This window comes from Sinocyclocheilus grahami, unplaced genomic scaffold (assembly GCF_001515645.1).
Source record: "Sinocyclocheilus grahami isolate Dianchi unplaced genomic scaffold, SAMN03320097.WGS_v1.1 scaffold494.1, whole genome shotgun sequence".
Lineage (NCBI taxonomy): Eukaryota > Metazoa > Chordata > Actinopteri > Cypriniformes > Cyprinidae > Sinocyclocheilus > Sinocyclocheilus grahami.
The window spans coordinates 314,785-335,312 of NW_015505673.1; the positions used below are offsets into that span (position 1 = coordinate 314,785).

The 20,528-nt window shown below is 39.1% G+C and overlaps 1 protein-coding gene across 4 annotated transcripts in view; it reads left to right on the forward strand.

The window, feature by feature from the left end:
- The window catches only part of LOC107554220 (ankyrin repeat and SAM domain-containing protein 1A), a 126,480-nt gene that overhangs the window by 81,271 nt on the left and 24,681 nt on the right, over window positions 1–20,528 (forward strand). For 3 of the 4 annotated variants that reach the window (XM_016236664.1, XM_016236666.1, XM_016236667.1), the window contains 3 exons: window positions 612–662; window positions 2,950–3,019; window positions 10,441–10,553. In XM_016236664.1, the coding sequence (XP_016092150.1) occupies window positions 612–662; window positions 2,950–3,019; window positions 10,441–10,553 (234 nt within the window). The remainder of the gene's footprint in view (window positions 1–611; window positions 663–2,949; window positions 3,020–10,440; window positions 10,554–20,528) is intronic. The other variant, XM_016236665.1, reaches the window with a different exon arrangement.

The window sequence follows — 20,528 nt, forward strand, 5'->3', positions numbered from 1 at the left end:
GCATCACAGTATGGTAGGGGCGTAACATTTCCGTCACAAGCTTGAGGTATTCGGCCAATCACATCGCACTGGATAACTGGCCAATCACAGCACACCTCACTTTTCAGACCGATGAGCTTTGTAAAATTCGACGCGTTTCAGAAAGGCGGAGCATAGAGGAGAAACAATAATGTACAGTATGTGGAAAATAATGTGTTTTTTTAACCTTAAACCACATAAACACATTTCATTACACCAAATACATAAAATAATGTTCTTTTTAGCAGCACCATATGACCCCTTTAAATCAAAAATACTCTCATGTTGTGGATGGAGCCAAAGCGGCATTATTAACGTCGGAATCAAAGCATTCCCACTTTCCTCTTTCCCAGACTATTCTTTTTTTTTTTCTTTTTTTTTTTGACAGCCATTCAAGTGTTTGTGTGTCTTCAAAGGGTTTATTCCTGGAAACACGGTCCGTGAGGTGTCAAACCAACCTGGAGGTCAGGTTTATATTTAGTCCATTAACTGTATTAAAGGGTTTCTCAATTGTGCCATTGTCAAGGGTCAAACTTTGTTCTCCCTTTAAGCAAAAAATAGCAATTGAACAGAAGTTGGTTTTCTCCCTGCAGAGACAGAGGCATTCCCTCTCTTTTCCATGGAGACAGCGGCCGCCTCAAAGAGTAAGACCCTCCACACGACCCTCTGGCTTTCTGTTCCTCTGCTGTTCTTCTGCTCTGTGCTGCTTCTCGCCGGTTATTACAGATTCTGCAGAACCAACCATTGACAGATATTACTGATAGCAAAGTGTTCTAATGATTACGTGTTTTGCAAATTAATAGTTTATATATATATATATTTTTAAAAATCCTTCCGTTGTTGTTAAGTGGTAGTTCACCCACAAATAAAAACTCTGTTGTCATTTACTCACGCTCATGTCTTTCCAAACCTGTATGACTTCCTTCTGTGAAACAAAGATGATATTTTGAATAATGCTGATAAACAGTTTTGGTTCCCATTGGCTTCCTTTATATTTTTTGACCACACAGTTGAAGTCAATGGAAACCAAAACTGTTTGGTTACCAACATTCTTCAAACTTTTTGGACGAACTACCACTTTAACTAAAACTAAGACTATTAAAAATCATTTTTGTTCATTTAAATAATGCTGAAATAAAACATACAATTAGATGAAAAACATTTAAGTTTCTTCTCATTTATAATAAAGGTTGCTTAAATAAATTAAATAATAATAAATTAAGTTAAATAATAAATTAACTTAAATTAAATAATTAAAAAAATTAAATAAAATAAAGCTATATTGAAATATAAAATAATAAAATGAAAAAAGCACTTAACAAAAATGACTAATACTTGAAATGAAAATAGAAAATTAAAAGCTAATTCTAAATGTTAATAAACGATTGTGATGTTCCAAACCAACATGTCTTTTTCTTCTGTTGTGGGAGACAAAAGGATATTTTTTTTTTCAGAATGTTCATGCTGTTCTTTTCCATACAAAAACAAAACAAAAAGAAAGTATGTTGCCCATATGGTCTTCTGAGGTCAGATAATAGTTTTTGTATGAAAAACAGACCAAAATGAAAGTAATCACTCACTGAACATCTTTACCATCACACGTATGCTCCCATGGTATGAAAGAGGGCAGCATTAACATTCTTCAAAATATCTTATTTTGTGTTCCACTGAAGAAAGGCAGTCTTACAGGTTTGGAAGAAAAACGAGGATGATGCAGTCATGATGGAACTTAATTTTTGTGATCTATTCGGTTAAATGTTTGACTGTCACTAGAAGTTTGGAAACCTTATCAGTGTCTTCTCGCAGCTCTCTCTCGGCCAGCTTTTCTTGGCGTGGTGGCAGAATTCAGGCTCACTCTCCTTTTTTTCTGTCTACCGCTGTCTTTTTGACCTCGCTACTTTGGATAAGCTGTTGCTCGGCAGCTTTGCCGTCACTTAAAATGAACCGTTTTCTTTAACTAACTCACAGTTCATTACTTTTCAAATTTCTGCCAGAGTTTAATATCAGCCACACAGACACATTAACCCCAATTAAAAGAATTTCTGTGCGTCATTTTTAAATGCCTCGTCACCTCCTCCATTGTCTTCATATTACGTAACTCCACTGTTGTCCTGAAGAATTAGGAGCTGCTTCCACACATCAGTAGATCAACTGCTAAGGTCAAAGATCTTAATCTCACAGACTCCGATACAGCCTTTTTTTTTTAAGTTATTGAATTAGTTTTTCCTGATTGAATTAAAGAATTCCCATCCTGAAATGGTGAGCCAGACTGTGCTGATGTTACGTAATCTGTGTCCTTTCAGTTACCGCAGCATTTTGTCAATCACTGAAGGGTGTGGACGTCGTGACCAATGAATGCTGACTCCAAGTGAAGAGTTGCTTACATGTCGCTAGACTTTGCTAACTATCAGAAACGTCCTGCCTGACTAAATTGCATTAATATATTCGGATGCAAGGCCGAACTCCTCATGTCTTTTCAGACAGTGTCTTGTAGTCTGACATTTAACTGGTTGGACTAGTGAATGATGATGGTGACTATATGAAATTACATCCTGGACATGTTGTTCTCTTGTTCTCCTGCATGTTTTTGAGTTTACCTGTATGTCTTGGGGTTTAATTTCTTGGCTATTTGGACTCTAGATTGTCATCCATGGGTAAGCTTGGGTAGGTGACAGACCCACCTATGACCGTATTGGTCAGGGTTGGTGCAACCAAATATTTTGCTTTTATTTGCACTGTGCATGATTCGTATAACCTTGGGATGATAGATGGTGTTTTCTCAGTCGGATTTGTCGCTGCATTACTGCTTCGTCTGCTCTGCTGGGAAATCATGAATGCAATGTTTTAACATAAATCGCAGCTGCTTTTTTTCAGATTGCACTGACGTTAGTGTCTTCATTTGGTTTCATGGTGTTTGTCTTTCGCTTACAGATTGAGAAGATCATGACACTAATTGGTGCTGGCATCGACTTCCCAAAAGACCAGGAGTGCCCTGCCACAGGTTTGTGATACTGATACTCTTTCAACTTGTCAACTGTGTCTATACACTGCTTTCCTGTTTAAAAAGTTTAGTTTTTCATTGTACGCTATTATGAAGAGATGCCAAAATTATTATTCGTTTTTTTATATTTAATATCGGCCATCATTTATCGGTTATCGGCAATAACATGAAAATAATTATCAGCTTATAATTATAGGTATCCACTATAATTTTTATATGTGCATCCCTAATTTCTCCTCTTCTAACAAATAAATGCACACTTCTCTCTTTGTCTAATAAATACCAAAATCCCTCAGATCAAATATGAAAATCCAAGGCATAATGCACATCCAGCCATTGTTATCGCAGAGTAGACCCCAACAGGGTGATCAGGAGCCTTGCATCACCCTGAAGGGTTTATTCTGGGGTAACAACTGGCTGGATGTGCATTATCCCACTTATTACATGGCTACTTGCCGCATAAATAAATCATTATACATAAAATATGGATTTGCATTGAAATATTTTATTAGCTCGTTAAACACAAAGCTTCTGCAATAAAAAACAGTTCCTAACAAACCGTAGCGAAGTTCAGACTAGACGAAAAATTAAGGCGCAATGTACAGTCATATCGAGGGCATAAAATGTTATTTTAAAACAAAGCTTTTTAACAATTTTACTGCATAGCTACTATTAATACTGTGGTTTCATTTTACAGTAAATGCAGTCAATAACTGAGACGCAAGATGATAGCGATTTCATTTGAATGAAGGAGAGAGAGCACAGCATAATCATGTAATAAATAAATGGATCGTCTATTCGATTGTTAAGTCTAACGTCATGTGCCATCATTTCCAGGTCCAAACGCTCCTTCAGGTACCAAAAGAAGACAACCAAACAGTACAAGGATACTCTTATGGTGTGATGTAAATACTTCTGAAAAATCATAAACCTAACCTTTCTCTCCACACTGAAATCTCAGTTGACCAGGCAGTAATATTTTCTGAATCGTTAAAAAAATATTGTCCGGGACACTGTGAGCCCAGAGGCTGTAGTGATGGCTGTTGAGATGGTGTTCTCGTTTAAAATGGAGTATAAGCTTGGTCCCAGAAACAGTATTCAATATGTCACAAACAAGCGGATTGTCTTTCATTGAGAGGAGGAATTTTGTGTTTTTGTTCAGTTACTTCTCATTGTACTCAAAGCTTTGGCCGCCTGATGGCCATCATAGCTGACCATCAAGTGTCTTTCTGGATCGTATGTTTACATGAGGATCTGCCTTCGCATCAGCTCCCCAATGAAATGAGACCTGACTGAGCAGTCCAGCAATGAAACTCAATAACCTATTGATGGGCAAGAAAAAGACGAAGGTCAAGTCCAGAAGACATTAGTGAACAGAGGATATGGAGTTGGCTGGCCCTTTAAATGGAGAATTAGAAATCCCATTGTGCCGTTGAAGGACGAGGGGACACTTGAGAGTTAAATCAATGGACGCTGAGACGCTTGACGATTCCACCTTGCTGATGCGTGACCTTGTTCTGTATGGAGGCAGCTTATTGACCTTCCTCTGGAATTAACCAAACTACAGCAATCGAGACCAGAGGGGCCGTCACGCTTGCTGTACCATTTGCTCCTGTAAGTGCAGTTTGGCAACTTCTGCAAAAACGGACGGGACAGCTGCTGTTCTTAGGTTTAAGCCTTGAATAAAGCACCCTTCTCACATCAGTGTATCTTAAAGCCTATAAACACTGTTTCAAGTGGTGTGTCTCTACCAGTGTTGGGCAGTAATGCATTACTTAGTAACGTGTTACTGTAATTTGATTACTTTTTTAGTAATGGAGTAATTTAACATTATAATTTTAAAAATAGTAATTAGAGTATATTGATAGTTACAAGCCGAGGTCTCTATACGTTACTGCCGCGTTACATTGCTGACAGAATTCAGTGTTTTATAATCTGGAAATTGTAAAAAGGATGTAGCACACGCACTGTCGAGTCAACTGCCAGTAGATTAGAGACCTGCTCCCGCGAGACCTGACGCAACAGAGTGCGGCGCGGGACAAGACTTGATAGGCGAGTGCAGAGACTCGTGTGTATGCGGGAGAGAAAAAAAAAAGTTTCACAGGACTCCCGCAAAATAGTAACATCTAAACATAAAATATCTAAAACAAATAAATTGTTATTCATCTATTGCACAAAAGCTACTTGAACTAATATAAAATATAAACGATTAACAGGTGCAAGTGTATGCAGAGTCTCTATTTAGGCTATTTAGGCAGTGTTTGCAGCGTTGAGCAATGCAGTGTTGAATGTGCGTGCTCACGAATCCTCTCATTATAACACACGAATTGTAGACATTATGAAAGATTCATTATGCATATATGTATTGTGTTATAACAGAGATTTGTAAGATTGCTATGAACTGAGATATATTTTAGAGATTATATATGCAGCGCTCTTTGCTGGCATTCTGCCATGCAAAGATGCTTGCTTTAGTTAAAAATAACAGTGTTCTGTGAATGTTGATGCTTTAATAACAAATATTTACGGGAGCGTGTATGCTGGAATTTCATAAATTTCATGGAGAAAAAAGTAACGTAACTAATTACTAATTACTTTTGAAGTAAAGTAATCAGAACAGTAGAACAGTAACTTTTAAAAGGAATAATCCGTAATCCATAATTTGATTACATTTTCAGAGTAACTTGCCCAACACTGGTCTACTGGTCTCGCCTTTGTGTTCCAACTGGGTTCATTGGCCCATATAAGTGCAAAGCCTAGCTAGAGGACCAGTCCTTCCTCTATTCTTTGTCACATGGCACTGCCTCTGACCTCATTTCCTGTTTCCCGCGGGCATCCTACTTGGACATGACCCTTGGTTTTTAGTTTTAGCAGTTGTGTTCGTTAAATCCAGCATTTTTACTTTTGCTTGTACTAAATGGAAGAACCTGTAAACAAAGTATTAGACTGTGAAGGCCCTGCACTGTTTGTGCTTTGGACATAAATTATACCATAAATCATGTGGCTTGTTGAGAAGTTGTGCTTTTATTCTAAGAAATCAGCCTTAAGATTTTTGGATAAGCAATAAAGTGGGAAAATAAATGTAGGGACATTTTGTTCAAAGCCACCACCTAGATACCTCCAAGAACACTCTAGCATGCTAATCTTAGTACAGTTGTACCATTTAGCTGGTCATAATGCTTTTTTGAAATCTAAAGTGAACTATTTGTTGAAAATTCATCCTCTTTTGTGGACTACAGAACTTGGCTCGCCTCTTCTAATTCCACTGGAATACTCTGTAACTGGTGGTTTGCAGTTTATTTATAAGGCATTTGTTGCATCAACAGCACAGTATTTCATTAATAAACTCATGCAACAGGATTGTTGGCAGAGTTTTTCCGTTTGGTTTCTGTCTGTGTGGATAAAGGTGCTAAAATATTAACATGCATGAGTGTCAGGGGGATTAGAAGAAGAACTGCCCTGCAGCTTGGCAATAAACCCAGAGCTACATACTGTAGCCTAGAGGCTCTGCATATGCCTCTGTGTTTGTCCTTTGCTTTCTGGGTAAACACTATTTGGCTTTTTCCATTTCTTTGTCTTTTGAATCAATGCCTCTAATATTGTTACCATAGTCAACAATACCCTGACGATAGTCCTGGTTGGGTCAATGAACTGGACAAAGGTTTGATGAGTCCTTAGATAATGGACAGCAGGCCCGCATTTTCTTTTAGGGGAAGAGAGAGAGCGAGGCATGGAGGGGAGGAGACAGGGAGAGGGAGGGGAGAGCAGTAGCAAGGGAGAGAAAGGAGGAGACGGAGCAGGAGCGCTGCAGAGCAGAATTGACAGCATCCAGATGAACAAGGAGACCACACCTTCTGTGCCGAAGGGATTGCTGCTGTGTTTCTTACAACATCCAGACTCATCCGCCCCAAGTCTGGAGCAGGGTGGGGTGTCCGCAAACACCCCACTGACCTTGCATTACTAATTCAACAGCAGCCGCAATGTCTCGACAAACTAGAGGGATATCGAGATGTCTGCAACGTATTGAGGAATGACTGATGTGGGAAGTGCACCCACTTTCTCTGTTTGAACCTCTACAGGACTCTGGGAGACTTTGTTGTGGCGGAAAAACAAGTCTTGTACTTATGCTGTCTCTGATTAAGTTGAATGTCTCGGTGGATACTATTAGAGACCTGCTCCCGCGAGACCTGACGCAACAGAGTGCGGCGCGGGACAAGACTTGATAGGCGAGTGCAGAGACTCGTGTGTATGCGGGAGAGAAAAAAAAAAGTTTCACAGGACTCCCGCAAAATAGTAACATCTAAACATAAAATATCTAAAACAAATAAATTGTTATTCATCTATTGCACAAAAGCTACTTGAACTAATATAAAATATAAACGATTAACAGGTGCAAGTGTATGCAGAGTCTCTATTTAGGCTATTTAGGCAGTGTTTGCAGCGTTGAGCAATGCAGTGTTGAATGTGCGTGCTCACGAATCCTCTCATTATAACACACGAATTGTAGACATTATGAAAGATTCATTATGCATATATGTATTGTGTTATAACAGAGATTTGTAAGATTGCTATGAACTGAGATATATTTTAGAGATTATATATGCAGCGCTCTTTGCTGGCATTCTGCCATGCAAAGATGCTTGCTTTAGTTAAAAATAACAGTGTTCTGTGAATGTTGATGCTTTAATAACAAATATTTACGGGAGCGTGTATGCTGGAATTTCATAAATTTCATGGAGAAAAAAGTAACGTAACTAATTACTAATTACTTTTGAAGTAAAGTAATCAGAACAGTAACGTGATTACTTTTAAAAGGAATAATCCGTAATCCATAATTTGATTACATTTTCAGAGTAACTTGCCCAACACTGGTCTCTACAAGGGGCCTTTGTGTTCCAACTGGGTTCATTGGCCCATATAAGTGCAAAGCCTAGCTAGAGGACCAGTCCTTCCTCTATTCTTTGTCACATGGCACTGCCTCTGACCTCATTTCCTGTTTCCCGCGGGCATCCTACTTGGACATGACCCTTGGTTTTTAGTTTTAGCAGTTGTGTTCGTTAAATCCAGCATTTTTACTTTTGCTTGTACTAAATGGAAGAACCTGTAAACAAAGTATTAGACTGTGAAGGCCCTGCACTGTTTGTGCTTTGGACATAAATTATACCATAAATCATGTGGCTTGTTGAGAAGTTGTGCTTTTATTCTAAGAAATCAGCCTTAAGATTTTTGGATAAGCAATAAAGTGGGAAAATAAATGTAGGGACATTTTGTTCAAAGCCACCACCTAGATACCTCCAAGAACACTCTAGCATGCTAATCTTAGTACAGTTGTACCATTTAGCTGGTCATAATGCTTTTTTGAAATCTAAAGTGAACTATTTGTTGAAAATTCATCCTCTTTTGTGGACTACAGAACTTGGCTCGCCTCTTCTAATTCCACTGGAATACTCTGTAACTGGTGGTTTGCAGTTTATTTATAAGGCATTTGTTGCATCAACAGCACAGTATTTCATTAATAAACTCATGCAACAGGATTGTTGGCAGAGTTTTTCCGTTTGGTTTCTGTCTGTGTGGATAAAGGTGCTAAAATATTAACATGCATGGGGAATTAGAAGAAGAACTGCCCTGCAGCTTGGCAATAAACCCAGAGCTACATACTGTAGCCTAGAGGCTCTGCATATGCCTCTGTGTTTGTCCTTTGCTTTCTGGGTAAACACTATTTGGCTTTTTCCATTTCTTTGTCTTTTGAATCAATGCCTCTAATATTGTTACCATAGTCAACAATACCCTGACGATAGTCCTGGTTGGGTCAATGAACTGGACAAAGGTTTGATGAGTCCTTAGATAATGGACAGCAGGCCCGCATTTTCTTTTAGGGGAAGAGAGAGAGCGAGGCATGGAGGGGAGGAGACAGGGAGAGGGAGGGGAGAGCAGTAGCAAGGGAGAGAAAGGAGGAGACGGAGCAGGAGCGCTGCAGAGCAGAATTGACAGCATCCAGATGAACAAGGAGACCACACCTTCTGTGCCGAAGGGATTGCTGCTGTGTTTCTTACAACATCCAGACTCATCCGCCCCAAGTCTGGAGCAGGGTGGGGTGTCCGCAAACACCCCACTGACCTTGCATTACTAATTCAACAGCAGCCGCAATGTCTCGACAAACTAGAGGGATATCGAGATGTCTGCAACGTATTGAGGAATGACTGATGTGGGAAGTGCACCCACTTTCTCTGTTTGAACCTCTACAGGACTCTGGGAGACTTTGTTGTGGCGGAAAAACAAGTCTTGTACTTATGCTGTCTCTGATTAAGTTGAATGTCTCGGTGGATACTAGTTCTCATTGGTTTTTCCATTCGCTTTTGCTTTTAATTCTGCTTCGATTACACCGACTTTAAATCTAGGTTTATTGGTGAGGCTTACATGTGGTGCTGTCTTTTCCATTAGCTTATTCTGCATCTAAATGTAATATTTGTTGTGAAATAAATGTTTGCTCTTTGCCTAAGTTTCATGTACCTTTGATCCTGAGGATCACAGAGTGACTTTGTGCAGTGCAAGTCATGCAATCCTGCCTGACTTTTAAGTAACGCTATCGTAGAGATTGGATTAGAAGTTCATTTGCATGAGGAGTGCAGAACACAATTTAAGAGTTTTCAGGCTTAAGGTAGCAATTTTAGTTATAGCCATAGCAATTTTTAGTCACTTTATTGAGATCAGGAGATTTTGAGGGTCACTCGGCATCAGTTCAAGGGATCGGTAGACATTGCTTGGAAGTAATGAGTGTTTGTGGTAGTTATAGGTGAAAATTTTATTTGTGCACCCCTCCTCCACATGGACACCCGTGAGGGAAATACCAACGTTCAATCGTGAGATGTTTTTCTGTGCTCCTCCTCATTAAAAGGTGCAAAGGTGGATCTGCAAACTCACATTTTCAGGAACTAGATTGTCCAGAATTGCAAGGAAACTGGTTTTATTGCAATGGTGCACATCGTCTTTTGTGACTTTTTGGATTGTGAAATCAAACCTTTGATTCATTGGGTGATTTCTGGGCTCAGATGGAAACTTTGACAATTGCTGGACTCGGCACCCAGTTGTACTTCATAGTAACTTCTAAAACCTCTCCAATGTAAATTAATTCAACAAGGACGTAATGTGGAGTCTATATCAGTGATCAATCCCAGCGTTGGGCACATCTTCTTGCCCGATTCGGCAACAACAAACTTCATTGTTAGCAAGCGTGGTTTCGCCCCTGCTGTGGGAGCGGCCACACCTCTCGGCCGGGATCCTGTCGCCTTTGCCGTCTTGGTGTTTGTGCTCTCGGCACTGTTGGCCGAGGATGATGTGGCAGTGCCACGTCTCTTCCTCCGATTGCCGATGCTACCGTCTCAGTGGTTTCTCGCTGCTCAAGCGCCTTCCTCTGTCCGCAGGTGGATTCGGGAGGCTGCTTGAACAGTCGGTCGGTGATTGGTTGGAGAATATCGGCCTTCCGCAGTATGAGAGCAAGCTACTGCTCAACGGCTTTGACGACCTGCGGTTCATGGTGAGTAACTCCTATCTAGTTGTCTCCTACAAATAAAAGCATCTCCCTTTTATTGCTACTGTACCTGTACTTACTGTATTGTAAGTCTTTCTATGTCTTATTCTTTTTATCAAATCTGATTGTCATTAAGAAAATGTTCACAAATTACTTGTCATCAGAGAGCTTTTGTTTGTTTTGCATGCCAGTTATGATGTGCTGGTGGTTATGGATCTTGGCCAGTAACTCTGATGTTGCAGAGTAATCGCCTTCATGCAAACACTCAGAAAGAGAGCATTTTCTAGTACCCTGAATAAATAAGCATTAAGTGTTTACAAGTATGCTGCCGTAGCAGAGCGAACCTGCAGCCAAGCAAACTTCTGAAATGGCAGCAGAATTGTCAGCATTCTTCTTAAGCTGGGAGGTCGAATGAACAGTGAGCGTTCTTTGGTCTTAAAGGGTTAGTTCACACAAAAATGAAAATTAGCCCAAAAATTACTCCCCCCCCCTCAAGTCATCCTAGGTGTATATGACTTTCTCCTTTCAGACAAATCCAGTCGGAGTTATATAAAAAATTGTCTTTGATCTTTCAAGCTGTTTAATGGCACTCAGCGGGTGTTGCATTGCATCAGTCCAAAAGAAGTGAAATAAAAAGCGCCCATCCATAAAAAAAGTGTCTCTCACGGCTCCGGGGGGGGTGAACAAAGTCCTCCTGGATGCGTTTTTGTAAGAAAAATAACCATATTTAAAACATAATAATAAATTTAATCTAGCTTGCGCTCACTGTTGTAAATGGAAGCAGCTCTGGGCGGATGGCATATGAAGTCGGCTTTGCGCATGCGCCGCTCAGAAGTGACGAACATGGAAGCGCAGGGGAGAGATCAAAACAAAACAATTAGAATTAAAGCTAATTAGAAGTACAAAACAAGGATTTGTAAAGAAGAATGTCGAAGGATTTCGATATAAGCCAAGACGAGACTGGTTGTCCTTTGCTAAAGGAAGGAAACTTTGCTATGATTTGCCATAACAAAAATAGGCACTTAATCAAGGCGGATGGTCTGGTCTTTATCCAGGCACTGAATGATCAATCATTAACAACCTAATTAGGACGTTGTTACGAGATTGGATGCTAAGTGGAAGTTTGATTTAGACAGAGCTCAATCACATCTGATAACTGCAGACTGTAGACAACAGAAGTTTATAAAAACACTAGCCTCTGGAAAATAGGTTTTGACAATCCCAATAAAGAATGTGTTTTAGTGGTGTTTGCTAAAACACCAAGTTTCAACACCAAGAATGATACCTCAAATCATGCATTTGTTTAACAGGTGAGCTCTTACTTTTCTAAGTGACAATTTAGATTAATTTCACCTGGTGGAAGATAAAACAGGCCAAAAGTTTTCTTTGAAAGGAGACATCTAGTGACTGAAATTTCATAAACACTTTTGTTTTTGCCCCCATTTTTCACGAGCTGAATGCAAAGATCTAAGACTTTTTCTATGTACACAAAAGGCCTATATCTCTCAAATATTGTTCACAAATCTGTCTAAATCTGTGTTAGTGAGCACTTCTCCTTTCCCGAGATAATCCATCCACCTCACAGATGTGGCATATCAAGATGCTGATTAGACAGCATGATTATTGCTGTTACACATGGTCTGCGGTTGTGAGGCCGGTTGGATGTACTGCCAAATTCTCTGAAACGCCTTTGGAGACGGCTTATGGTAGAGAAATTAACATTCAATTCACGGGCAACAGCTCTGGTGGACATTCCTGCAGTCAGCATGCCAATTGCACGCTCCCTCAAAACTTGCGACATCTGTGGCATTGTGCTGTGTGATAAAACTGCACATTTTAGAGTGGCCTTTTATTGTGGCCAGCCTAAGGCACACCTGTGCAATAATCATGCTGTCTAATCAGCATCTTGATATGCCACACCTGTGAGGTGGATGGATTATCTCGGCAAAGGAGAAGTGCTCACTAACACAGATTTAGACAGATTTGTGAACAATATTTGAGAGAAATAGGCATTTTGTGTACATAGAAAAAGTCTTAGATCTTTGAGTTCAGCTCATGAAAACTGGGGACAAAAACAAAAGTGTTGCGTTTATAATTTTTTCAGTGTATATAGGGACACAGCCCACAAACAGGTTCTTCACCAGATTGAGAAGCCCATGAGGCTTTATGAAAGAAGCCTGATGCCTTATAAGGGGCTGTGTTGTTTTTACCATGTGAGGTAATGAGAATTGATGGTGATGTGGTTGAAAGCCTCAGCTGGCCGAGGGAGGCGATGTGTGTGTTGTAAATCAGAGATACAAACCCTCTGTTCCACGCCGAGCGCCACCTCATTGCAGGAGTAATGAAGGTTTTATAGCCTAGTTGGTCAGCAGTTGGTGTGTGTGTGTGTGTGTGTGTGTCTGCGCGTGCGTGCACAGACCCCATCCTGATGCATCGTCCATGTCTGCAGCTCCTTCACAAAATCATTCTAGATTCTTACGTAGATAGAAAAATTCAGTATGAGGCTACAATCCATCAATGCTCTTGAAGTCCAATTTAGCACTGTTGCATACAGTAGTTGATAGTGATATTAATATAATTATACAATTTTGATAGCAGTTTTGATACCTAAAAAAAACCTGCACACTTTATACTAAGTGTATTATACTTATACTATACTACTACTTATACTATAACAAGTTATACTTAGTTTATTTATGTATTTATTTCTTTTGCTTTTATTCAGCAGCGACTTATTAAATTCAAAGCTGACATTTAAAAAAAAAATTTTTTTTTCAAAAGTCAAATACACGCTGCTCTTTTGGATTTTCTATTAATCAAAGAATTCTGAAAAAAAAAGATCACGTTTCCTCAAAAATATTAATCGGCACAACTGTTTTCAACATTGTTTATAATCTGAAATGTTTTTTGAGCAGCAAATCAGTATATCAGAATGATTTATGAAGGATCATGTGACACTAAAGACTGGAGTAATGATGCTGAAAATTTAGCTTTGATCACAGAAAAAAATTACATTTTAAAATATATTTAAAGGGGTCATATGATGCTTTTTTAAAAGATCATTATTTTGTGTATTTGGTGTAACAGAATATGTTGACATGCTTTAATGTTCAAAAAACACATTATTTTTCAAATACTGTACATTATTGTAGGCCCTCTATTAATGAGGGGGAAAAATTAACTTAAATGATTTTAGCAAATGGCTGCAATATAACAAAGAGTGAAAAATTTAAGGGGGTCTGAATACTTTCCGTACCCACTGTATATGCAGTTTCAGTTTGTTTGATTCCGTTAGTGAGCTCATGATCTGATGCTGTTCTCAAAATCAGTGGCGTGGCATGGTGATGCAGTCACATAATCACATAATACATCCTTTTGGATTTAAATGTTCAGCACAACTGAACTCCACAATAACACTCGTACTGATACAGGAGGCCAGTCTCTCTGCTGCGTTCAAATTGCCTTGCCTGAATGCATTTGTGGACTTGTTCTGATTTATACATGTAGGATTAATTAATCTTGGCTAGACCGTACAGCTGTACACTCTTAACTCTGAATGTTTCAGTGGAGTGTAGTAAGGAATGAATTCAGCTTAGATTTGTTTATATGCTGGTCTCTATTATATTGTAGCCTAGATGCATTGAGCTTCTTAAGCAAGAGCCTCAATTTCATCTCCATGCATTTGAAATTTCAAAAAAGGTCAGTCTTTGTTACAGTGAGCTGATTGGAAAGAGGCAGGCATTTTCACATGACTATTTTAATAGCTCAGCGGGTTTAGCATCTTGAGCTGGCGATGTGTTTAATTGCTACAGAATGCTTTGAACATCACTGTAAAGCTGCTTCCTGTCTTTGTGTCTTTTTTCCACTTCCTCCCCAATGCTTTTTGCTTTTTGGAGATGAAGGCTTCATCTTTCTCCGCTCTGACTCTGTTTTGCATGTCACAGTGGAGGATTGACTATATGTTCTCTCTAAGAAAGTACTGGTCCAGGAAGCTTGTTTTTTTTTACATGCATAAACATGTTCTATTTCTTTTGTAGCATTTATTTTCCATTCTCTTCTCTTTCCTCTTCGTTTTCCAGAATTCTCCTCACTATATTAAAAATAGACAGGGCTCCAGGCCTTATCAGCCATTCCTATATTTATGTTTTAGGGTTGTGAGACTTACAACTGTCTATTTACTAACTGCTTGATCATATAACAGTATTTATAAGTTCAAAAAAGTCATTTGGCTCCTGATCAATTTCAATTTCAAAATGATCATTTTCAAATAAATGTTATTTTGTACTTTACTTTCATAAAAGAATCCGTTAAAAATATCTATTGTGGCTTCCACAAACATATTAACCAGCACAACTATTTTCAGCATTGATAGTATTAAGTGTTACCAACGTATTATTTTATGAACCAAATCAGCATTTCAGAATGATGTCTGGAGGATCATGTGACACTGAAGACTGGAGTAATGATGCTGAAAATTCAGCTTTGCATCACAGAAATAAATCATATTTAAAATATATTAAATTTGAAAACAGTTCTTTTAAATTGTAATAATATTTCAAAATTTGACTGTATATTGATCAAATAAATGCGTCTTCAGTGAGCAAAAGAGACTTTCAAAACCATAAAAAAAAAACTTTGAATGCTAGTGTATTTTTACAAATAGTTATTTATGCATCCATTTACACTACTTTGGAAAATACTCTGGAATTTGCCTGAATTTGCCCGAACTGATGCAAGTAAGTGTTATTCTGTGTTCACGTATTTGGAAAACACGCTTTTGGAAAATGGCATTTCAGGATTCACCTCTCTTCTTTAACTAGTGCGGTTTCATGCTTGTTAAAGAACTTCTGAAAGTCAGACCTGGAGTAACATACTTGCTTTACTAGATAGACACATCTGTGTGTTCACCAGGACATGGTGGTTCCCCATTACCCTCCTTTCCCAACTAATCCCAAATGCATTTGCATGGAGATGGAGTGCAGGAGTAAGACTCAAAGGTCTCTCTTTCGTTCGGATACCTCGTCTTACATCTCTAGAAGTGCACTACCTCCTGCATCCCGCTCCGTTCCATCTTCCCATCCTGTCCTCTCTGCATTCCACTTCTCCTAAATTCACCTCAAAGCAGGCGATCGCGGATGAGATATTTGATCAATAATTGAGATGAGCTGTGTTTTTAGGTCTTGCATTAAGACGCCGCGTCCAATTTGACTTTAATACGTTGCTATTTTTACTCATGCTTGAGTATTAAAAGGCATTTAAAATTAAAGGAAAATCTAGTGACAGAGGAATTCAAGAGGTGCATTATGGGCATTGTAATTTGCTGATGTCAGATGTGATAGGTAGAAGCATGATATTCAGTTAAATAGGTTAATTAAGTGTGTTTGTCACATCCATTTGTTTCAGCAGAGCGCTGTACTCTTTGCTGTTTGTGTCATACCTGTGAAAACACCCTGATTTCTTCAGTCTTACTGGAAAATGAGCTGCATCTATTTGAAGAAGAATTGTATCTCTTTGAGGATATACAGAGTGAATTGCGTCAGTGTTTTCTCATACAACAAGGTTAGCCAATCAGAACAATCTCATTCACATACACACACCTTAAAGGGTTAGTTCACCCCAAAATGAAAATTAGGCTGTGTTTTACTCACCCCCGAAGCATCCTAGGTGTATATGACTTTCTTCTTTCAGACGAATCCCATCAGAGTTATATAAAAAAATGATCTTTGATCTTTCAAGCTCTATCATTGCACTCAGCGGGTGTTGCATTGCTTCTGTCCAAAAGACGTGAAATAAAAAGCACCTTTCCATTAATAAAAAGTGTCTCACACAGCTCTGGGGGGGTGAACAAAGGCCTCCTGTAGCGAATCGATGTGTTTTTGTAAGAAAAATATCCATATTCAAAATGTAATAATCACTTTAATGTAGCTTGCGCGAACAGTTGTACACGGAAGCAGCTCCGAGCGGATGAGGTATGAGTTCAGCAATGCGCATGCGCCGGTGAGTCTCGTGTAAACCAACGTTTGTTAACAGGAGCAAAGGAAGCAAAGTTTCCTTACTTTAGCAAAGGAAAACCAGTCTCCTCTTGGCTTATATCGAAATCCTCCGACATTCTTCTTTACAAATCCTTGTTTTGTACTTCTAATAAGTGACCGGTGTTTTTTTTTCGATCTCTCCGCGTGCATCACTTCTGAGCGGCGCATGCGCAAAGCTGACCTCAGACGTCATTCCCCCGGAACTGCTTCTGTTTACAACAGTGAGTGCAAGCTAGATTCAAGTTATTATTACGTTTTGAATATGGATATTTTTCTTACAAAAACACATCGATTCGCTACAGAAGGCCTTTGTTCACCCCCCGGAGCCGTGAGAGACACTTTTTTTTTTTTATGGAAAGGTGCTTTTTATTTCACGTCTTTTGGACAGAAGCAATGCAACACCCGCTGAGTGCAACGATAGAGCTTGAAAGATCAAAGATAATTTTTTATGTAACTCTGACTGGATTCGTCTGAAAGAAGAAAGTCATATACACCTAGGATGCATCGGGGTGAGTAAAACGCAGCCTAATTTTCATTTTGGGGTGAACTAACCCTTTAAAGGTACAAAAGCAAAAATGAAATTATTGGTTTTGGTGCCATAAAAACTTCCAAATAAAATGCTGCAGAAGTCTTAGGGCCGGAGGATGTTAGCATTCTCCTCGTCACTGACCCTGTGTGCAACCAACTTACAAAGTCACTTAACGGGAGGGTGAGAAGTGGAATTGGCTTTACATTTGGGGTCAGTGAATGGTACTTCAGAATGACCGGCCAGAGAACAGAGCTGGTATCGTGATCAGATATCACCACCTGTACCAGCTGCATCTGGAGTATGTGTATGCGTGTGTGTATGCGTATGTGTATGCGAGTGAGTGAGTGAGTGAGTGAGTGAGTGTGCGAGTGAGTGTTTGTGTGTGTGCGAGTGAGTGTTTGTGTGTTTAAGTGTGAGTGAGTGAGTGAGTGAGTGTGCGAGTGAGTGTTTGTGTGTGTGCGAGTGAGTGTTTGTGTGTGTGCGAGTGAGTGTTTGTGTGTGTGCGAGTGAGTGTTTGTGTGTGTGCGAGTGAGTGTTTGTGTGTGTGCGAGTGAGTGTTTGTGTGTGTGCGAGTGAGTGTTTGTGTGTTTAAGTGTGAGTGAGTGAGTGAGTGCGCGTGCGTGTGTGTGTGTCTGTGTGTGAGTGTGTGTGTGTGTGTGTGAGTGAGTGTGTGTGCGTGCATGCGTGCGTGCGAGTTAGTGAGTGAGTGAGTGAGTGCGCGTGCGTGTGTGTGTGTCTGTGTGTGAGTGTGTGTGTGTGTCTGTGTGTGAGTGTGTGTGTCTGTGTGTGTCTGTGTGTGAGTGTGTGTGTGTGTGTGTGTGTGTTGTAATAATCACTTTAATGTAGCTTGCGCGAACAGTTGTACACGGAAGCAGCTCCGAGCGGATGAGGTATGAGTTCAGCAATGCGCATGCGCCGGTGAGTCTCGTGTAAACCAACGTTTGTTAACAGGAGCAAAGGAAGCAAAGTTTCCTTACTTTAGCAAAGGAAAACCAGTCTCCTCTTGGCTTATATCGAAATCCTCCGACATTCTTCTTTACAAATCCTTGTTTTGTACTTCTAATAAGTGACCGGTGTTTTTTTTTCGATCTCTCCGCGTGCATCACTTCTGAGCGGCGCATGCGCAAAGCTGACCTCAGACGTCATTCCCCCGGAACTGCTTCTGTTTACAACAGTGAGTGCAAGCTAGATTCAAGTTATTATTACGTTTTGAATATGGATATTTTTCTTACAAAAACACATCGATTCGCTACAGAAGGCCTTTGTTCACCCCCCGGAGCCGTGAGAGACACTTTTTTTTTTTTATGGAAAGGTGCTTTTTATTTCACGTCTTTTGGACAGAAGCAATGCAACACCCGCTGAGTGCAACGATAGAGCTTGAAAGATCAAAGATAATTTTTTATGTAACTCTGACTGGATTCGTCTGAAAGAAGAAAGTCATATACACCTAGGATGCATCGGGGTGAGTAAAACGCAGCCTAATTTTCATTTTGGGGTGAACTAACCCTTTAAAGGTACAAAAGCAAAAATGAAATTATTGGTTTTGGTGCCATAAAAACTTCCAAATAAAATGCTGCAGAAGTCTTAGGGCCGGAGGATGTTAGCATTCTCCTCGTCACTGACCCTGTGTGCAACCAACTTACAAAGTCACTTAACGGGAGGGTGAGAAGTGGAATTGGCTTTACATTTGGGGTCAGTGAATGGTACTTCAGAATGACCGGCCAGAGAACAGAGCTGGTATCGTGATCAGATATCACCACCTGTACCAGCTGCATCTGGAGTATGTGTATGCGTGTGTGTATGCGTATGTGTATGCGAGTGAGTGAGTGAGTGAGTGAGTGTGTGTGCGTGCGTGCGTGCGTGCGAGTTAGTGAGTGAGTGAGTGAGTGTGTGTGCGTGCGTGCGTGCGTGCGAGTTAGGGAGTGAGTGAGTGAGTGTGTGTGCGTGCGTGCGTGCGTGCGAGTTAGTGAGTGAGTGAGTGAGTGCGCGTGCGTGTGTGTGTGTCTGTGTGTGAGTGTGTGTGTGTGTCTGTGTGTGAGTGTGTGTGTGTGTGTGTCCTGGTATTCCCTGCGTTATGGGGACCAAATGTCATGGACATTTTTTGGTCCCCATGAGGAAAACTGCTTATAAATCATACAATTTTATAAGTGTTAGAACGTGTTTTTGCGTATATATACAGTACTGTGTTTGTTTGCTGTTAAGATTTTTTTTTTTTTTTAAGAAATTAATACTTTTATTCAGCAAAGATGCATTAAATGAATCAAAAGTGACAGTAAAGACATTTATAATGTTACCAAAGATTTCTAGTTCAAATAAATGCTGCTCTTTTGAACTTTCTTCTCACCAAAGAATCCTGAAAAATAAAATGTATCACGGTTTCCACAAAAAAATATGAAGCAGCACAACTGTTTTCAATGTTTCCTAAGCAGCAAATCAGCATATTCGAATGATTTCTGAAGATGTGTTTGTTTGCTGTTAAGATTTTTTTTTTTTTTTAAGAAATTAATACTTTTATTCAGCAAAGATGCATTAAATGAATCAAAAGTGACAGTAAAGACATTTATACTACCAAAGATTTCTGTTTCAAATAAACTAGAATGAACTTACTATTCATCAAATAATCCTGAAAAAATGATTTACGCAAAAAATATTAAGCAGCAATGTTTTCTGCATTGATAATAGAATATATATAATATATAATAAAAATATTACATTATTAATAATAAATGGTTATTTTAAATTGTAAAAAAAGAAAAAAATCACATTATTACTGTTTTACTGTATTTTTGATTATATTAATGCAGCCCTGGTGAGAATAAGAGATTTATTTCAAAATCATAATTACTGATCACAAACTTTTTGGATGGTTTACACAACTGGAGTGTATTTAAATGGGATGCTGTGATCAACACTTTTCACTGTTAGTTAATCGCAGCAGCTACAATTCAATTATTTGTGCAACACTAAAATATGGTGCTTTTTGTTTCATAGTTTTTTTGTTTACAAATATGAATATATTAATATAAGATATTAATTTCATATATTTAAGAATGAGTAGTTCATCCATTTTAATTGTGGCAGTCTATTGGTTCACATTTACATTTATCTTATACAGTTTAAGAGCACTTTATTTTTTCATAGCTGGTTTTTAATTTTACATTATCTAAATAAAAATTTAAACGTGTTATAGAGAATAAAATTTGATATGTAAGTTTCTTTTGAAGTTGTGTATTTATCAGTGTCTTAAAGTAGCAGAAAAAACAACCACCAAACTATGAGTATCAGCAGATGTTGTCTTAAATAATTGGATGTTGACTCACAAATGTTGTATTTTGCACGTCCATATTCAAAGGTGATAATATTAAGTGACTATTGCTGCACATGGATTCACACCACGTCAAGTCTGTTAAATTATCATTG